The following is an 18582-nucleotide window of genomic DNA, read 5'->3' as shown; positions in this document are numbered from 1 at the left end:
GAAAGTCAGGTTTGAGCCCCCCTAACTCCCTTTCTTCACTTTAAAAAATCTGGAGCAGCACATTTAAAATAATGGATTTTGGATTTAAAAATTTTTAAAGCAATCCGAAGGATTGTTGCCTTTGGTAGGCTGAGGGCCAAAGAGAAGCAGAGACTGGTCCCCTAATCTCTAAATCCTTTTTTCCTCCTTCAATGCCCTAGACCTCATCTTGCCCCTTTGGCTCCCAGGGGGCAAGAGGTAGTTTTCCTCCGCGGGCGTGCCTGGCCTCGTCAACGACACCCATTAGTTTCCAGGCTTCCAGGGCAGAGGGGGACTCCCGACCACGCGTCCAGGGCCCTTCTCCAAGCGTAGGGGCCTCGAGGTCCACGCCGGTCCCAGCGCAGGCAGAGGGGATGTGGCCAGTCCTGGGGATGACCTCAGCCTGCCTGCCCCTAAGGCACCCCGGCCCCAGCCTGCGGGGCGGGTAGCCCAATGGGCAGCCTCGCTCCGGAGGCGGGCTCAGGCCGGAAGCCACCCCGCGGCACAGCGGCCCCGCGAGACGGCGCCCGCGCCCCCGCCCTCTCCGGCACGGGCTCCACGGCCAAGGGCGGCAGGGGCCAGCCCGCTGGGTCCCCGCCGCGCTCTTTGTCCTGGCCGCGCGCGGGCGGACGCGTGCGCCCCCCGGGTGAAGGGAGGCGCGGAGAGAGCGCGCGGGAGCGCGCAGGAAGAGCTCGCGCCCGCCGGGCGTCGGGGGCGCGCGTCCCTCCGCCAGGCAAGCAGCGAGCACGCGCGCCGCCGCCGCGCCCGCCCCTCCCCCCCCCCCCCCCCCCCCGCGCTCGCCTCGGAACTTGCTGACTGCGCGGCCGGGAGGAGCCGAGCCGGGCGGCGGCGGCGCGAGGCCACAGCGCGCGGGGGTCTCCCGCGTCCCCTCCGCCTCGCCGGGAGCTCGCGCCCTCGCCCAGCCGAGCTCCTACCCCCCCCCCCCTTTTTTCCGAAGGCGCTGGGCGGCGCCACCCTCCGGCCGGAGCCCGGCACTGCACAACCCCCTCCGACTTTCAATGTTCCACACTCCCCGGCCAGAGCCTCCTCGGCTTCTTTTTTTCCCTCCCCCCCCTTTCCCCCCCCCAGCTGCCTCCATTTCCTTAAGGAAGGGTTTTTTTCTCTCTCCCTCCCCCACACCGTAGCGGCGTGCGAGCGGGCCGGGCGGGCGGCCGAGGTAAGGCGGCGGGGCCGGGGGGCCGCGTGGGGGGCGGCCGGGGCGGCGGCGGCGGCGGCGGCGGCGGTGGGGGAGGGGGCGGGGGCGGGCAGCTTTGTTCGCGCCGGGCGCCCGCGCCGCCGGTGTCCGCGAGCCGCGGCGGGGCCGGCCGGGCTGCTCGCATCACTTGGCGCCCGGCGCGGCGAGCGCTGCCCGCGGCCCCCGCGCGGCCCTCCCCACAAAGGGCCGCGGAGCTGCGTGGCCGCCGCCGCCGGCCGCGGCTCGCCTCCGCGGGCGCGGAAATTTGTTGCACTTCTTGGGGCTTTGTTTGTTTGTTTTGCCTCTGATTTTTTTTTTCGTTATTTTGGACAAAATGTCGGTGCGTGATGTAAAAATTGAGCGAGGAACCTTGATGGCATTGGGAGCTTTGCAGAAGGTGCAGTTTGGATTCTGCTTTTCCCAGGGTGGCAGCTCGGTCTTGGCCGGATGAATCTTCGCTGCTGGCCGTGGAAACGGCTAGAGCAGCTTGTTAGTTGATTTTTAAATTCCTAAGTGTTGTATTTAAAGGCTTACGTGCACAGAGAAGGAATCGCCACCTTAAATAAGCATATGGGCGATTAACAGGGTATGTTTTCCTCTCGGAAAGGGAATTTGGTAGCTTTGACCAATGTCAGTGTGTAAATATTTAGACGTTATTAGTGACTTTTTAACATTTTTCAGCGAGATCTGTTATTTACAGTGTGTCATATGTTATTAATGCTCGTTGCCTAAGTTCCCTGGCAAATCTGCTTCATGCCTTCTGAGAAAGTAGACAATTGATAGATTGTCCAAGAGATGGAAAAAAATGTGAGTGGGTTTTCTAACTTGAGTTCGGTAAATCCTTGAACGCTGGCGTTGTGAGACACATCACCTCCCCTGTAACCTTGCTGTGTGATGAGATAAGTGTGAGCACTTTGAAGTGTTTTCATTAAAATGACAATTTTAGGTGAATATTGAGAGAAGAAAATGCTCCTGGTCTATTTCTTGGACTTAACATTTCCCTTCTCTCCTCCTTTTCTCTTTAAAAGTTTTCCAAGAAATAACTTCACCAAGATGTCCAGTGATAGGCAAAGGTCCGATGATGAGAGCCCCAGCACCAGCAGTGGTAGTTCAGATGCGGACCAGCGAGACCCAGCCGCTCCAGAGCCTGAAGAACAAGAAGAAAGAAAACCTTCTGCCACCCAGCAGAAGAAAAACACCAAACTCTCTAGCAAAACCACTGCTAAGTTATCCACTAGTGCTAAAAGGTAATGTGTAAAAGGATTAAGCACATTATCAGGTTGTCTTCCAAATGGTTGGACGCTTTTGTTGGTTTTACATCTGTAGCAGCAGTTCAAAAATATTTACTTCGTGATCACTTTTATTTGCACTCAAATGAGTTGTCATTCTTTAGGTGGCATATAAGCCACCTCCCTAGAATTGTAATTGTACTTTTCAGCAAACTTACTCTCTACTTTGGTAACTTCAGTAAAGAAGTGTCCTTGAGGAGAGATTGGACCAACGTTTTGACAGATTGTTTTAGGAGTTGGCAAGGAAAATTTGGTGAGCCCAAATTAGCTGGTACATTGAGGATGTTCCTTTTTATGAGTCATACTCTTCTTCATTGAAATTGACACTTCTAGAGATCAGCAGCGCCACTCTTCATGAAACTTAATGATTAGAAATAATTATGGTTGCTAGAAAATTTGTAAATTCAAGGCCTTAACAACATTTGAGAGCAGATTTAAAATTGTGCTCCCAATTTGCTTTCAGTTTTACAAATGTGACTAAGTCATTGCATCCCAGGTTATTACTTTTTGTAGTTAACTTATGGTTATGCCTCTATATTATTGTGAGTGTAAATAAAACTGAAACATAGCCATTTACAATTTTGGGTGGCAGTTGGCTATTGAAAACTTTCATTGTGCTGGTGACTCTTCACTCTAAAACTTGTGGATATGTTTGACATGTTATTACTCAACAGCAGAAGAAACATTTTGTTGGGTATATTTGAAAGGTCATTTGTTTCCTGTTGGTTTATATTATCTTTGATGGCAAAAAAAAGATTATGTCAATGGGACTCCATTGGTAGCAATAGGGAGGGGAATATCCATGCATTCTATTAGTTATACGTCATAAATGTTTGTAGTATTAGCCAGTATTGACGTTTTGTTGATTTTTATTGATCACAACGAAAGGAAAAAGAAGTATAAAACCTGTTCAAATATTGAGTTCTCTAAGTGATTTAGAAGAACTCTTATTTTTCTGTGGGTTTTCACCTCTACTATATCAATAATCAAGTATTAATAACTTGAGAATATTTTATTAAATAATAGCAGTCTTTTAAATAATTTAGAATCCTCAATTTGCTGTAATCCTGTTGAGGGACATATAATACACATCTTAAGTTTTGAAAGCATTTTGCATTTGAATAAAATCAGAGAACTGTTTTCCCCCTCCTCTTAACTCAAGGCTATATATCTTATTATTTCTTTTCCCCCAAATGTATTCAATTTTAGTGCTGTACTTAAGATTAGGGAAAACAGAATTGGTTAAGTAAGGTCAGAGTCCTTTAGAAGTTTTTCACTGGTCAAGATGTTTGTAAATTTTAAACTTTTTTTTGACACAAAATATTGTCAAAACTGTTACTGTGCTCATGTAATAGCTTGCTAATTCTTACCTCTGTAAAAGTGACTTAAAGTCATTGTCAAAAATTCTAGTGCTTTCCCTCCTCCCTTCTTGTCTCATTTGCATATAAGCTTGAAAAGAGAATTTCTTTGGTAAAAAGTGTTTTAAAATAGATTTTATAGCCTTTATTGAGTACTAGTAGAGGACTATTTCTAAGATCTGGTGTGAATGTCATACTTATTTACAGTAGCAAGTGAGAAAAAAAGCTGCAAAGTTTCTGTTAAGGGATTTGGGTTATGCCTCTGAGAACAAAGAGGAAGCAGCCATGTTAGCATTACTGAAGGCAAAGCGAGCCTTGCATTTAACTGCATGGTGGTAGAGGGCAGTGTAATTCCCCGGTTATTCTGTAGACTATCTCAAATCCTTTTTGTCTGTTCTCATTTCACTAACAGAATTCAGAAGGAGCTAGCTGAAATAACTCTCGATCCTCCTCCTAACTGCAGGTAAGAAACAAATTTTGTTTTGATTTCAAAATGTGCAAAAATAACAAGAGATTAATGTATCGGCTTGGGATATGTGTGCTGCAGAAGAAGCTATGTTTGCTTCTTCTCAGCTTTGCAAGTGCATGAAACAAAAATTGTCTAAGGTGAATTAAACAAGTTTGGGGGAAAATACTCTTTAGCATGTATCATACATTTGGAATTTATGAATATACTGATTTTGTGCTTCTTACTGAGATTAGTGTGAATGGTGCTGATTTTGTTCTGTTGTAACATTGCTGTAGAGTGTTTATTCAGAACTATATTGCAGAAACTTCGAAAATTTTGCTAAGCTTTAAAGTTACTGCTTGTGTGCAATCTGAACTGACCTTCCAAATTTAGAAATTGCTGAATGTGGTGTTACAAAATGTAAATGCAGTAAACAAGGGTATAGTTTCTGTTTGATTTATTCAGTAATGTGCCTTAAGGACAAATTTTATGTGCTAAGCTAATGCTTCTAGTTATTTTCTGGAGAATGCATTGTTGGAATTATTTACATTTTAACCGAATGTCTTAATTACTTGGGAAAATTCTTGGTAATTTTGGTCCTTGAAATACATGTGTGAAAAGCAGTATATGAATTGGAATTTGTAGGAAGAACTCATTTCAGTGAAACTCCTGTAGGATAATTTAAGATTGTCAGTTGGCATATGGTGCATTAAAAGTGACTGGTTGATAATTTTTTTCGTTAAACGTTTTTTCAGTTTGTCTTACCTAGTGCTTTGTTTTTCACCAGTGACTATATGGCTTCCAAAATACATCAGAGTTAGAAAGGACAGTTGTGTAGATAATTTGCATAGAGATATGTGCTCCAGGGTGAGAGTGGCAGCTAGAAATCAGGCAGTGTTATGGTCTGATACGAAAATGTTTTCTTGTCTTACCTATATTTTTGTTACAAGTTGTGTTCACTTGTGATGATCTGACCTATCTCCGAAGTCTGCTTGAGATATAATTGGGTATAATTCAGTTGCCTCGTGTGTGTATTAACCAGATCCTTAGATAAGGTGATCTTCTGATTTATTCAGTGAATTAACAGTTTTGCTCATATTTGTAATTAGCTATGTCAGCTCAAAAGGTAAACATGAATGTAAACTAATTTTAAACAGGTAGTGGTACGTCAGATCTCAAAGTATTAAGAGCTGTGCTGTCCAGTAATGCAGCCACTAGCCACTTGTGGCTAGTGACCGCTTTAATTGTTGTCCAACATGAGATGTGCTGTAAGTGTAAAACACACATCGGATTTTGGAAAACTTTGTATGAAGCAGAGAATGTAAAATACCTTACTGGGTTTTAGAAGTATCTGTTACGTGTTTAAATGATAATATGTTGGATATGATAAGTTTTATGGAATGTTTTAAAATTTTACTTTTTTACCATTTTAATGTGGTTAGAAAATTTAAAATTATGTATGTGGCATGCATTATATTTCTATGGAACAGTGCTGCTTTAGAGAATAAATAAATCCTTCCACCTTTCTCAATGGTTTGTCAAATCTGTAGCGATTTAGCGAGGTCAGGTTAAATTTGCTCTCTGAAGAATTACTTAACTTGCAGAGGGTGTTCTAATATTTCTCATTATAAAAGATACAAAGATATATCAATTCAGAACTCTTAAATGTTTTAAAATTGCATGTAATGTCAAACATTTTTAAAGGTTTCACAAACTAGCATACGTGCCTAAGTCTAGAGAACCCAGTAGAGAATGTGTTGAATGCCCTTGGAGCAGTAGTGTAATGTTGCAGTTGCTGAAGAAGTATGCTTTACATGTTTAACCCGGGAATGGTTCCACAAGGTCACTGAGGATTATTTTAGAGGAAGTAGAATGTTCTAGGAGGCAGAAAGTTTAACTTGTTTATTTTTCTATGTACCATATGTTGTTTCAGTCCATGAAATGCTTCACCTTTAGTGATCAGTGAAATAGCGAACAAACGTGTGGGCTTGCAAACAATAACCTGGAATACCTCATCTACACTTTCCCTTGTCACAACTTGGGATGGTTGTAAAGTATGCAAATTATATATTTCAGTTCTCTAGTTCTTTAATATATGAGTTTATTTGTGGCTGTGTGACTAAAGAGAAAGCAAACAGAAAATGATGAGTCGTAACTGGGAACTGGCAGAAGTTGTGTCTTACTAGTTTGGGGACGTTCTTATTCAGGCGCCCGATGTGCAAAATAGATCCTTTTGTGTCTTTTATTTTAAGTGTCTTCAGCTTTTTGGGGGGTGGAATATGATCTAGTCCTGTCCTTGAGCAGGAATTTGGAATATTGAGTGTTTAGTGGAGGCATTTCAGGATTTTGACAGCTAAGTCTGAATTTGTATTGTATTTGTATCTTCACATCTGACATGTGACAGATTGTGGTGTTCTTGTACTTCACAGGTGCATGGGTGAGAATTTTAGCTTTATAGTGATTGTACAGGTTAAATTTATTAATTTCTGTTATAGTTAAAAATGGGATTCTATATTAAATTCTAAAATGTGTGAATTCATATTGCCTGAAATCTATGAAACCTAATACTTTTCTGACTTTGATGTTGGACTTTCATGTGTAGTTAATTAATCAGAATTCCATTATGGTTTCGAAAATAATTTTTACAAGCTTGTCAGTATTTGACGGATTTAATTTTTCCTCAGGGAAGAAATGTAAAGTATATTTGTGTACATTCAGGAAAAAGTTGATTGAAATACAAGAAAACTCAGCAAAACCAAAATTACTCCAATGAGACTAAGATTTCTCTTAGATCCCTTCCTCCCTTCCTGTGTTTTATTTATAAAATACTTTTTTTGTTATGTTATATATTCCCTTAGTATATAGCTGTGTCTAACATGTGTACACCATAGGTGATCTTAGGATAGACTTAACTGTTGAATTAAGTGTGTGGCTTTAAACATATTTGAATATATTTCGATAGTAACGATATTTCTTTTCCTAATGGTATAAAAGTTTGATGAAATGTTATTTCCAATGATTTGATGGCATTTCAGTTTTTAGGTGTTGGAGTGCCTTAGGCCAGAGCATTCAAAACATAGGGATATAATATTTATATAGTGGCTTTAGTTTATATTGTTTGCATACTATATTCTAGATTATGGTATACATAGTTGATATGTCAGTGAGAACGGAGGGAGGTTGTGTTTGGGCATTTTCCTGTTTTTGGAGAAAGTGATTGACTAGAATTGTTGAGTAGTGTGCTCTTAAGACGTTTATGTTCCTTCCATCTGTTTCCCAGGGAGTGCCCTTGTCTGATCACAGTAACCCCTTTTACAAGTGGCAGAAGTTTAGGAAGTTGCTGGATTTTTAACTCCACCTCTAATTCTTTCCATTTATGAGCAAGCACAAATGTACGCTCTTAAAATATTCTTTAATATGTTCAGATTGAATCTGTGTTAAAGGTAGATACTCAGGGGCATTTGTAATAGTTTTTAGATGTGGGAAAAGCCTTATTTGGAGGGAGGTGTAATAGTAGCAAGTATTTATTATAATGTGTTCACTTGCAAAACCTGAAAAGTACTATAGTACTTGTAATTTTGCTAACATCCTTCTTTTAAAAACAAAATTAATAAAAGAAGCAGTTAAGTTCTAAATCAGAAGTTGGCAACCCGATTTACTCCTATGCCTCGCATTGTCTAACAGTGGGTGAACTCTACCTCCTTTTGAGGGTTACCACCACTTGCCACCATTTTCTAGGGTAGCTTAGAACTTTGCCGCCCATAGGGTGAATCTTCTGATCAGCAGTGTCTGCATCATACGTAAGATTGTCAGAAATGCAGAATCTTGCCTCCCCCACTGCAGAAGTACTGAGTCAAAAACTGAATTTCAGGAGGATTCCCAGGGGAATTGTTTGTATATTAAGGTTTCTAAAGCATTGGTTTGGGTCCGGTCCCTGCTCTGCCTCTTATTAGCTGTGTTATCTTAGATCAGTTAGGATGTATTTCTGTCTTTCAGTTTTCTTTTTTCCTTTAAAAATTTTTTTTTTGGGGGCGCCTGGGTGGCGCAGTCGGTTAAGCGTCCGACTTCAGCCAGGTCACGATCTCGCGGTCCGTGAGTTCGAGCCCCGCGTCGGGCTCTGGGCTGATGGCTCAGAGCCTGGAGCCTGTTTCCGATTCTGTGTCTCCCTCTCTCTCTGCCCCTCCCCTGTTCATGCTCTGTCTCTCTCTGTCCCAAAAATAAAATAAACATTGAAAAAATTTTTTTTTAACATTTATTCATTTATGAGAGACAGCACAAGCAGGGTAGGGGCAGAGAGAGAGGAAGACACAGAATTGAAGCAGGCTCCAGGCTCTGGGCTGTCAGCACAGAGCCCAATGCGGGACTTGAACTCAAAAGCTGTGAGATCATGACCTGAGCCGAAGTCGGATGCTTAACCGACTGTGAGCTGCGCAGGCGCCCCTCTCTTTCAGTTTTCTTAAATGTAAAATGGAGATTAAAATAATCCCCCCTCCCACAGGTTTATTGTGAGGATTAAATGTTAATATGTTTTAAAGTTTGGTAATGGTGTAAATTGGGTCAGTAAAGTGGCCACAGAATGATTAAAGGGAAAGAGGCAGTTTAGCCACATGCCCTCATTCTTGCTAGCATTCTCTCCAGTGCATCAACATCCTACTATAGGAGTAATTTTATTTTAATCAATTTAACAGCTATTTATTTGAGAACATATAAGCAAAAATTTATGTGTATATAACTAAAAGGAGTTCCTTGGAACTTAAGTAAAAAAGAAAACCTAAGAATATTGGGCAAAGATGAGGAAATAGTGTATCCTATTTAAAGGAATATGCATAAAGTTAATGATAATTCATAGAAAATGCTCTGTCTCTGTAGTAAATGGTAATGAAAAATTTTAAAATAAGGATGTTATTTTTTCTCTTTTAAATATTGTTATTAAAATTTACAGTTGAAGTGAGAATGAAATTATATCAATATTTGGAAAATTAGATTCTGAATTGATGTAGTTTACCAGTTACCTAAACAGCAATTTTTTTTCCTTGTCTGTGACTTTGGAAGCTTTTTGTAATTGGTATATGAAAGCAGGTAATAATAAAAACAACACGTGATATCTATCGCTTAGTTGGTTGCTTACACACTACTTGATTTTAAAGCTCCCACATATAGATAGCTTTTTTTCTTGTTTACTTATACATTTGGTTTTTGTTATTGTTGATTTTAGTGTGTGCTAGGTAAAGATTCCCTATTTTGTAAAACAAAATTGTATCCCATTTATCCAGTTAATTCCTTTTATTTTCAACTCTTCAAAAACAATCCTAGAACTCCCTTTTTTTTTTTTTTTTATAAAAGTTAAATCTTATTTGGAAGCTTGATTTCTAAAACAGATAATCTTTTGGGATGAGCACTGGGTGTTGTATGGAAACCAATTTGTCAATAAATTTCAGGAAAAAAAAAAAAAAACAGATAAATACACAGCTACTCTGATTGAAGGTGTTTGTTTTCCTTACCACCCCACTGGGGTCATTATTATCCACCCCACTGTGGATGTTATTTATTAAATTTTGGCATCAGCACAGTCTCTCAAAAATCATGAGGATTTTTTGGAAACTTGGGCATTACTCATAATTTTAAGTGATATTTTATGTTTCTTGAAGCTAATACTAACCAGCATAGCTGAAATACTATAGTATGTTAATGCTATATACTGTGATTATTTGCTTGTCTACCTTCTGTAAGAGTAAGTGTTCCTTTGAAAGGAGGATGGTCTTATACATTTTTGTAACTCTTGCTTTACACAGTGTTTTGCATGTGAAGATTTGTTAAATTAATAGATAATCGAAATCTGTCAGACCAACAGGAATAGAACTTTCAGGCAAAATAGTGACTTTGGAGAAAATCAATGAAAAATCCCACATACTCTTTACTTTTTTTCATAGTTAGAATTTTTAATATTATTCAAAGGCATTTAGCTACTGCTTCTATTATAAAAGGAAATTGATAATCATAGTAAGCCTAATTTTTTTCTCTCTTATATGCCGGTGCAGCAGGAAGACCCAGTGCTGTTGTGACTAAAAACTTTTTCCAAAAGAATGATGTGATTGAAAACACTATTCTTCCCCCAAAAGGTCACATTTTTATTAGGGACATATAATGTTCAAAGCAGATAATATAGTTAGAAAGTAGGTGAAAACAGTGAGGACGTTTACTGCCAATTGTTGTCTCTTTCTATAGCTAACCAATTGGTATCTCATTCCCTCCTTGAAAGAGTTGCTGTAACAACAGATGGATATGTTTAGCTATGGGAAAATCAGCAACTCTTTCTTGTTTAGAGTGCAAGGGCATTCAGATTGAGAATGGGGAGTTTGATCCTGCCATTCTCATCGTCCCTGCAAAACTGAGATTAAAAACATACGATAAAACCACTTAACAGATCGAGAGAAATAGAATTTTTTTTCCTTCTTTTGACAGGGAAGTATATTTGGCATTTTATTAGAATCTGGAAGAAGAAACCTTTTTTAAGTTTTTTTTTTTATTATTATTTATTCATTTTTAAGAGACGGAGAAAGACAGAGTGTGAGTGGGGGAAGGACAGAGAGAGAGGGAGACAGAATCTGAAGCAGGCTCCAGGCTCTGAGCTGTCAGCCCAGAGCCACACACGGGACTTGAACTTGTGAACCTTGAGATCATGACCTGAGCTGAAGTCGAATGCTTAACTGACTGAGCCACCCAGGTACCTTTAGAAGAAGAAACTCTTTAAACTTCAAATCTTTCTTCTGCTTCTGGATCCATGATTCTCAATTAGGGGTAAATTTTGCCTCCCTACTCCTCCCTGCCAGTCCTCTGCCCCCCTCCAAAAAAAAAAAAGCCTAAAGAAGAGTTGGCAGTGCCTGGAGACTTTTGCTTTCACAACTGGGGAAAGAGGGAGTTGCTACTGATACTTCGTGAGTAGAGGTCACAGATGCTGCTAAATGTCCTACAGTGTGTAGAACAACCCCTCTACAGCAAAGAATCATCTGGACTAAAAGTCAGTAGTGCTCAGGTTGAGCAATCCTGCTGTAGACATTTATTCTGATACCTTGCCTCCTGAGTTGTTGCATAGTTTGCTTTTTACCATTTTCCTGTCTTATTAATAATGACTGCTTAGTACATTGTCCTGCACCTTCCTTAGAGCTGATGGCTCTACCTCTGCTCCTCCTGTACTGTGGTTTACATTCATTGTATATTTTTTGACATATGTGTGTGTTTTTTATGTGAAACCACAGGAATGGCTACCTTGAACACCTGCTAAATTATGGTCTGTTGAGGCCAGAAATGCTTTCGGCGGTATTTTTATTTCTTTTCTGTCTTCTACCAGTTAATTATACCCCTGCATGATCTAGCTTTAGGCTGTTGTATCTGTGTTCTACCAGAAATATTGAAGTACAATGCATCAAGGAGAAACACCTTTGGAAAATCATCAAAATTCAGTTTTATATTGAATTACAAACAGGTTAGAAAGCCATGCTCTTGATTTGGTTTTTATTTTCATCATTAAGACAGTACAGAGAATATTCACTTCTATTGTTGTTCTAAGTCCACATTCTTTTATTTCCAACCCTTGGGGCCAGATGTGTTTCAGAGTACAGAAAATTTTAGATTTTAGAAAGGGAATATGATGATGTGTTTGCTGTATCTTATGTAACATCCCCAGTGGGATCTTCAAGCACATCATATTTCTACACCAAAAATGTATGAATATTTATACTAAATGGGATAAGTAGAAACTACAAATAGTTTCAGGTTAGTTCATGTTTGGTGTTGCTGCTAAATTATTTTTCTCCAAACTTATTTTGAAAGTCTTTGATTTTTAGGGCTTTGGGATTTCAGAATTGTGGGCAAGCTTGTGTGGTCCTATACTACCTCTATTACAATGACTATTGACTACAGCCAGTTACAGTGAAAAAGTGTTTTAAAGTTGGTCTGCTTTTCCTTACCTGTTTCCTAATAGTTGTTTTTAGTTTTTCACTTTTTATTTTTGGATAATTGCTTTTTGTTGTTTATGTTGTATAACTTGTATGCTTAACTAGAAAAAAATTTAGACTCTTGATTTTTAGAATTCTTTCCCCTTAAGGTGAAACTATAAATATCAGTTTCTTTTTAAGTTGTTTGTGTATGTTGGATTCCTCTTCCAGTTTATTATTAAATATTATCTTTTAATCATTTCCTTTTTTCTAAATATACAAAATTATACTGAAAACAAGATGTCCTTTAATATTAAACAGAGAACTTGCCATTTTTATGTATGCATTTTGTCCTGCAGCATTTGAGTATAATTGGACTATAAGAGGATACATTAAATTTTGCTTTGTTCACAAATCTAGGTGGCTTATAACCATAAACATATAAAGGTTTATTTCTCTTGCTCATATGAAGTCCACTGTAGGTTCAGGAGCTCTCCTGGGTAGCTCTTCCATGTGTGGACTCCTGATTTGTGCTGCTTGCATCTTGTGGCTCTGTCATTTGAAACATGTGTCCGGGCAAAGAGCTAGAGGGTCATGTGCCAGCTTTTAAGTGCTCTGGTCTGGAAGGAAGACATGAATTAATCACATGGCCTCAACTAACTGCAAGGGGGCTGGAAAATGTGGGGGGAGCATATGGATATTCAATGAGAAATTAGTTTTTCTGCCGCAAAGGATGTATACTTCCAAGAATAGATGGCTTTCATTCTCACTTCAAAAGAGGAGATAATTGGGCATCCAGCCTGACACTGTCCTGGATTCCATAACATAGTGCCTACTAATACAGTAACTTGTTCAGTTCCCAAAAGAAGCCTATAAAGAATCATTCTTGTTAAGATTTCAAAACTAAATCTTAGAATGGTTGAGAAAATTGCTACATGTCACATATGTAGTGCATATATATAATAGATGCAGGGCAAAAATCTGGGTTTACTTTTTGATATAAAAGTAAGCACTTTTGCTTTTGTACAGTGCTGCTTGAGAAATGTGGTAAAAACATTCGAGCTGATTGTGGGTCTGTAGGTGCATGCTTAGTTGAAGTGTGTCCCATTTATTCATAGTTTCTTGAAGGATCCAAGAATACACTTCATGTAGGGTTTAGAACCTGGCAAATAAGGTTCAGATGATGAGTTGGAGAAGAAAAGAATTTCCTTAGGGAGCCTGAGTGGCTCAGTTAGTTAAGCATCTGACTCTTGATTTCTGCTCAGGTCATGATCCCGTGGTTCATGATATTGAGCCTGGCATCGGGCTCTTCTCTGACAACATGGAGCCAGAACCTGGCTTGGGATTCTCTCTCCTCCCTTCCCTGCTTACATGTTCACTCTCTCTGAAAATAAACAAACATTAAAAAAAAAAAAAAAGAGTTTCCTTCTTTGGCTTTGGGGTACTAGACTCTTCTTACCCTTTTTTTTTTTTTTTTTTTTTGAATCATTTAAGCAGTTTCTTTTCAGGGAGCATTCCCCCAGTTGTCATCTCTCCTGCCCTATTCTCTTCCCCTGTAAGAAAGAAGGTCAGGGACTATGATCATAACGGAAAATGCAAATCTTTGTTCTCTACCATGTAGTTCTTTGTGTATGGTTTTCCTGTGAGCAAAGGAATATCTTCAAATCTACCTCTCCTTTTTTCTCTAGGGTATTGTGAAGCAGTCCATGTTTATGAATTGCTTTGAAGTTGGAAAAATATCCCTCTGCAGATAAGAATTTCTGGCTTTATGGAGAAAAGTCTGAATCATATAGGATTTTAGGAGAATTTTAATACTGATTTCTCAGCAGCATGTGCACTTACTATTTTTTAATACTGGCACTAGATCTCACTTTTTAACAACTTTGGCTTCATATTAGATTCCTTTTAATTTTGTCTTTTTATAGTTCATTTAATCACTGTTTTCCCTAAATTTGTGAATTTATACAGAAATTTTTCCCAGATAGTATGGGGATTTGCTTTTCCCTTATGAGTCTTTTTAGAAAAGGAGCCGGTCCAATTAGTAAAATAAAATAGACCTGATGTTCTCAGGGTGACCTGCTAGGTTTATATAGTTCATTTTAGATTAATGAAACTAATGAGTTTCATGTATCATTCTGTGTCTTGCATTTTGTCTAAAGGCAGTATTAAAGTTAAATTCTGAAGTTTTGACATGTTTTCTCTGTTGACACTTCATTGGTTTTATATATATGGATAAACAGCATAACCTTATTTATAACACCTGTTTTGGATGTGGTAGTCATAGGATATGATTAATCTAAAAAATAACAGCAGTAAGGCAAAATTTCTAGGATCATTACATTTAAAAAAATTTCAGTCCTCTCTTGATCCTCGGTGTATATAGTAATTATTTTAATTTAATGGTTATTTGCAACAAACAATACTGAAGAGAATTGCAATATTTCCATGTTCATTGTCTGTGGTTTAGCCTGCCTGCTTTGGAGGCATTTGGACCAGTTATAGCATTCCAAAGTTTCTTCGCTGCTTCACTGTCCCAGAGCAAATACACTTTGTCATTCTGTTTAACTTCTAGCTTGTCTGGGGAAAAATAAAGACATCTCTTGTCTGAAATTGCTTTTGGGAGTATAGCTCCACATGTTTTGGTCTGAATGAAAGGCCTAGGGAAACATGAATTTTGTTACCTTTTTATTTTATTTTCCTTTACTTATAAATCATCATGATGATCCTCCCTTTACATCCATGCCTCTCACTTTTTATAAACAACATACATTCCCTTTCTGAGAGTGGTTATTTGTAGTTCGTTTTGCCATTTACAATCTTATAGGTCCTTTACAAATGGATCATTTTTTCACATTAAATTTTAGTAGGTCAAGAATCCATTTATTCAGGGTCCCCAAGAGAATCGATCTTGGAAGATTGTGGCTACATATTTTTTACAGCTTCCTATTGCTTTCTGTAGTCTTCTCAATTTAAACAGTAGCAACAACAAAATATAGAGGGCACCATAAGGCCTTGGCTTTATGGTTTTATTTTTGTTACACACTTGTTTCTAAGGGTATTGGTAATATTTGTTGGATTTGTGATATATATGCTCGTAGTAAATTTACTTGCTATCACAGTGAGGAAAAATCTGGCATTTGATGGGTTTGAACATGAACTTAGATGCATGTGTTCCATGTGGAATTGAGTGACAGTTTTAATTAGTATACCTTTACATTTTCTTTATTTTATTTACACCAGTGTCTGTTTACAATTTTAAAAGATATTTCTTTTTTTTTTTTTTTTTTAATTTTTTTTTCAACGTTTATTTATTTTTGGGACAGAGAGAGACAGAGCATGAACGGGGGAGGGGCAGAGAGAGAGGGAGACACAGAATCCAAAACAGGCTCCAGGCTCCGAGCCATCAGCCCAGAGCTCGACACGGGGCTCGAACTCCCGGACCGCGAGATCGTGACCTGGCTGAAGTCGGATGCTTAACCGACTGCGCCACCCAGGCGCCCCTTTAAAAGATATTTCTATCTTCCCAGATGCTTATTATCCCAGTATCTGTTAGAGGACTATGCCAAGCATTCATTTTCTTATTTTTTAAACCCTAGAATAAACATGTTGCAAATGATTGCTTTCCCTTCCTGCAGAGGTTTCTTAGTTTTGTTGTTGTTGTTGTTGTTGTTTGTTTGTTTTAATTAACTTTTCATTATGGACAATTTTAAGCACATAAGAAAGTAAACACCCTGGTATGATGAATCCCGATGTAGCTAGCCTTCACCCAGTTTTCAGTAGTTCCCAACCCTTGGCCAGTCTTGTTTCATCTATAATCCCATTCATTTTACCCTCCCATATTACATTGAAGCAAATCTCAGACATCATTTCATATGCATTTTTAAAAGACAAGTATTACACTGTGCATTTTTGAGAGATAGGGACTCTTCACTTAATTCTCATTCTCTTATTTTTGCAATTTAATGAAAGAACTGGGTGGGGTTTCTGAGAGTCTGGATTTTACTTACTGAATTTGTATGGTGTAGTTTAAAGCTTTCTTTGGGTTCAGTATTTGCTCTAACTTCAGGTCTTGAGTTAGGTCAAGAGGCTTGATCCAATTCAAGTTTGATCTTTCTTTCTTTCTTTCTTTCTTTTCTTTCTTTCTTATTTTTTTGACACAGTTGCCTCATAAGTGTGCTTTTCTGTCAGGAGATTTGTAAGATCTGATTTTCTTGTTGTGATGTTAGCAGCCATTGGAATAGATCTCTGAAGAGAAACTTACCACATCATTTCTTTGTTTACCCAATGGGGTAAGTTACCTAGTGAACGTAGAGTAAATGCTTAATTTTTTTTTCCCTTGTTTACGTTTACTAGTTTATTTTTAGTGTTTTTTTCAAAATAATAGTTGGTTTCCCTAGTATCCTTTTCAGAATCATTGTGAACTCATTATTTATTGTGTTCCAGATCATTGCAGTACTTCTGTATATTGCCATTATAATCCTTATACACCGTCTTAATTTTAAGTAAACTTAAGCTTAAATTGCTGTGCCTTAGGAAACTTTGGGTGTATAAAAATTGCATGGGCATATTTGGTGGTAAAAAACAATGCAAATCGATTCAACTTAACCATTGCCCTAGATATTATTTCAAAAGCGGAATGCAGGGGCGCCTGGGTGGCACATTCGGTTAAGCATCCACTTTGGCTCAGGTCATGATCTCGCGGTCCCTGAGTTCGAGCCCCGCGTCTGGCTCTGTGCTGACAGCTCGGAGCCTGGAGCCTGTTTCGGATTCTGTGTCTCCCTCTCTCTGACCCTCCCCCGTTCATGCTCTGTCTCTCTCTGTCTCAAAAATAAATAAACGTTAAAAAAAATTAAAAAAAAAACAAAAAAACCGGAATGCGTATTTTAGCTATTGTTAAAATGGTGACATTCTCTTAGCCACACTTTATCATTTGTTAATGGGTAATTAGTAAGTCTTAACATTAGAATGACTGAAATACCCTTATTAAAACAACAGGTCTGTTTTTAAGTTCTGAATTAAAATAAACCAAGCTGGAATGCAAGGACCTTTATTAGAATCAAATTAGTTTATCACAAGAAATGAATTTAAAAATCAACCCTGTTGTAATCTAAAATATGCAGGATAAGCAGCCTTCCTTGTCTACTCACAGTGTTTCTCCTCAGGGACCCCCTTGGCATTTTGGGCTGGATTGTGCTTTTCCTTGGAAGACATTGAGCATCCTTGGATTCTGCTGACTAAATGCTAGTGGGGCCCCTTCTAGGGTTATGGCCACCAGAAACCACCTTCTCCCGTTTCCAAATGTCTTAAGGAGGGGGGAAGGGGTTAATCACTTCTAGTTACAAATTACTGGTCTAGGAGCACCTGGGTGGCTGAGTCCAGAATTGTCTTCTATGTAAAAAATAGTAGAAGTTTTCTTCCTCTACCCTTTTTCTTTTTACAGCTCCCCGGAACTCTGAACTCTCATACTAAATTTGAACTTTGTGCCTGAGTTTAACATATGTATTAACACACTCTCTTGCAAATACATATTTGTCTCTGAATATTCTTTTGGTGTTTTTATTGTTCAGTGAATTTTATTTTATTTACAGGAAAACCTGCTTACCTGATGGGATTTTTTCTGCTAGCCTATTGCCTCAAACTGAATGTTTCATTTTCTTTTATTTCTAATCTCTTTCTATTAATCTTTCCTGTTTTTCAGAGATTATCTAAAAGCCTGTTTAATTCTGTCATCTTTTCTCTGTATCACCTACTCTCTGGCCTCCCATTCATCTTTATTGAGCCGTGTATACAGCCACTTTTACACTTTTCTGTTTTGTGTTTCTTTCATCGTTTTGTAATCTGGCTTTTCCTCTTCTGTTTTATTTCAGAAATGTCCTCTGGTAATCTTAGCTGTCAGTGTTTTCTTCATAAGACTTATTTGTAATTTCTTTGTTGTTGTTTTCAGTACACACCTTGCTATGTCTCTTTACTTTTCAGCTTCTTTTCTGTTGTTTCTGAAATCTTTCTTCTCCTAATTACTCTTTTTTAAGTGTGTAGTATTTTCACCTACATGTGGTATTATTCTTTTTTCACGAGTGTATCTTTTTAATCTCTTCTTATCTCCCCTGGGTACTCATGCCACATTGTGTCAGAGGGCCTTTTGATTACAGAATTTCCTCAGAAATCTCCGGGATTGTCCATTAACCTTTTCTGCATTTGGCTCCTCACTTTATTTTTATCTTCTGTTTTGTATAAAAGCCCTGTGCTCTAGTGACAGTGGGTCTGTTTCCCACCTTCTGGGCATGACATGGGTTTTCTAGGCTCTTCAATCTTTATTTATCTTCTCTCATCCCCTCGATTG

At 38.9% G+C, this 18582-nt stretch overlaps 1 protein-coding gene across 3 annotated transcripts in view; it reads left to right on the top strand.

Moving 5' to 3' along the window:
• The first annotated feature begins 560 nt into the window (after positions 1-560).
• Positions 561-18582, top strand: part of UBE2E3 (ubiquitin conjugating enzyme E2 E3) — a 93440-nt gene continuing 75418 nt past the window's right edge. The window contains exons 1-4 of one of the 3 annotated variants that reach the window (XM_047873039.1): positions 562-751; positions 1164-1195; positions 2242-2460; positions 4273-4323. In XM_047873039.1, the coding sequence (XP_047728995.1) occupies positions 2267-2460; positions 4273-4323 (245 nt within the window). In that variant the 5' untranslated portion in view covers positions 562-751; positions 1164-1195; positions 2242-2266. Of the gene's footprint in view, positions 752-1163; positions 1196-1428; positions 1611-2241; positions 2461-4272; positions 4324-18582 lie in introns of those variants that run through there. The other 2 variants (XM_047873041.1, XM_047873040.1) reach the window with 2 other exon arrangements.

Source organism: Prionailurus viverrinus, chromosome C1 (genome assembly GCF_022837055.1).
Source record: "Prionailurus viverrinus isolate Anna chromosome C1, UM_Priviv_1.0, whole genome shotgun sequence".
NCBI classification, from domain to species: domain Eukaryota; kingdom Metazoa; phylum Chordata; class Mammalia; order Carnivora; family Felidae; genus Prionailurus; species Prionailurus viverrinus.
Note: the sequence above shows the minus strand (reverse complement) of the source record. Positions and strands in the feature narration are given on the sequence as shown.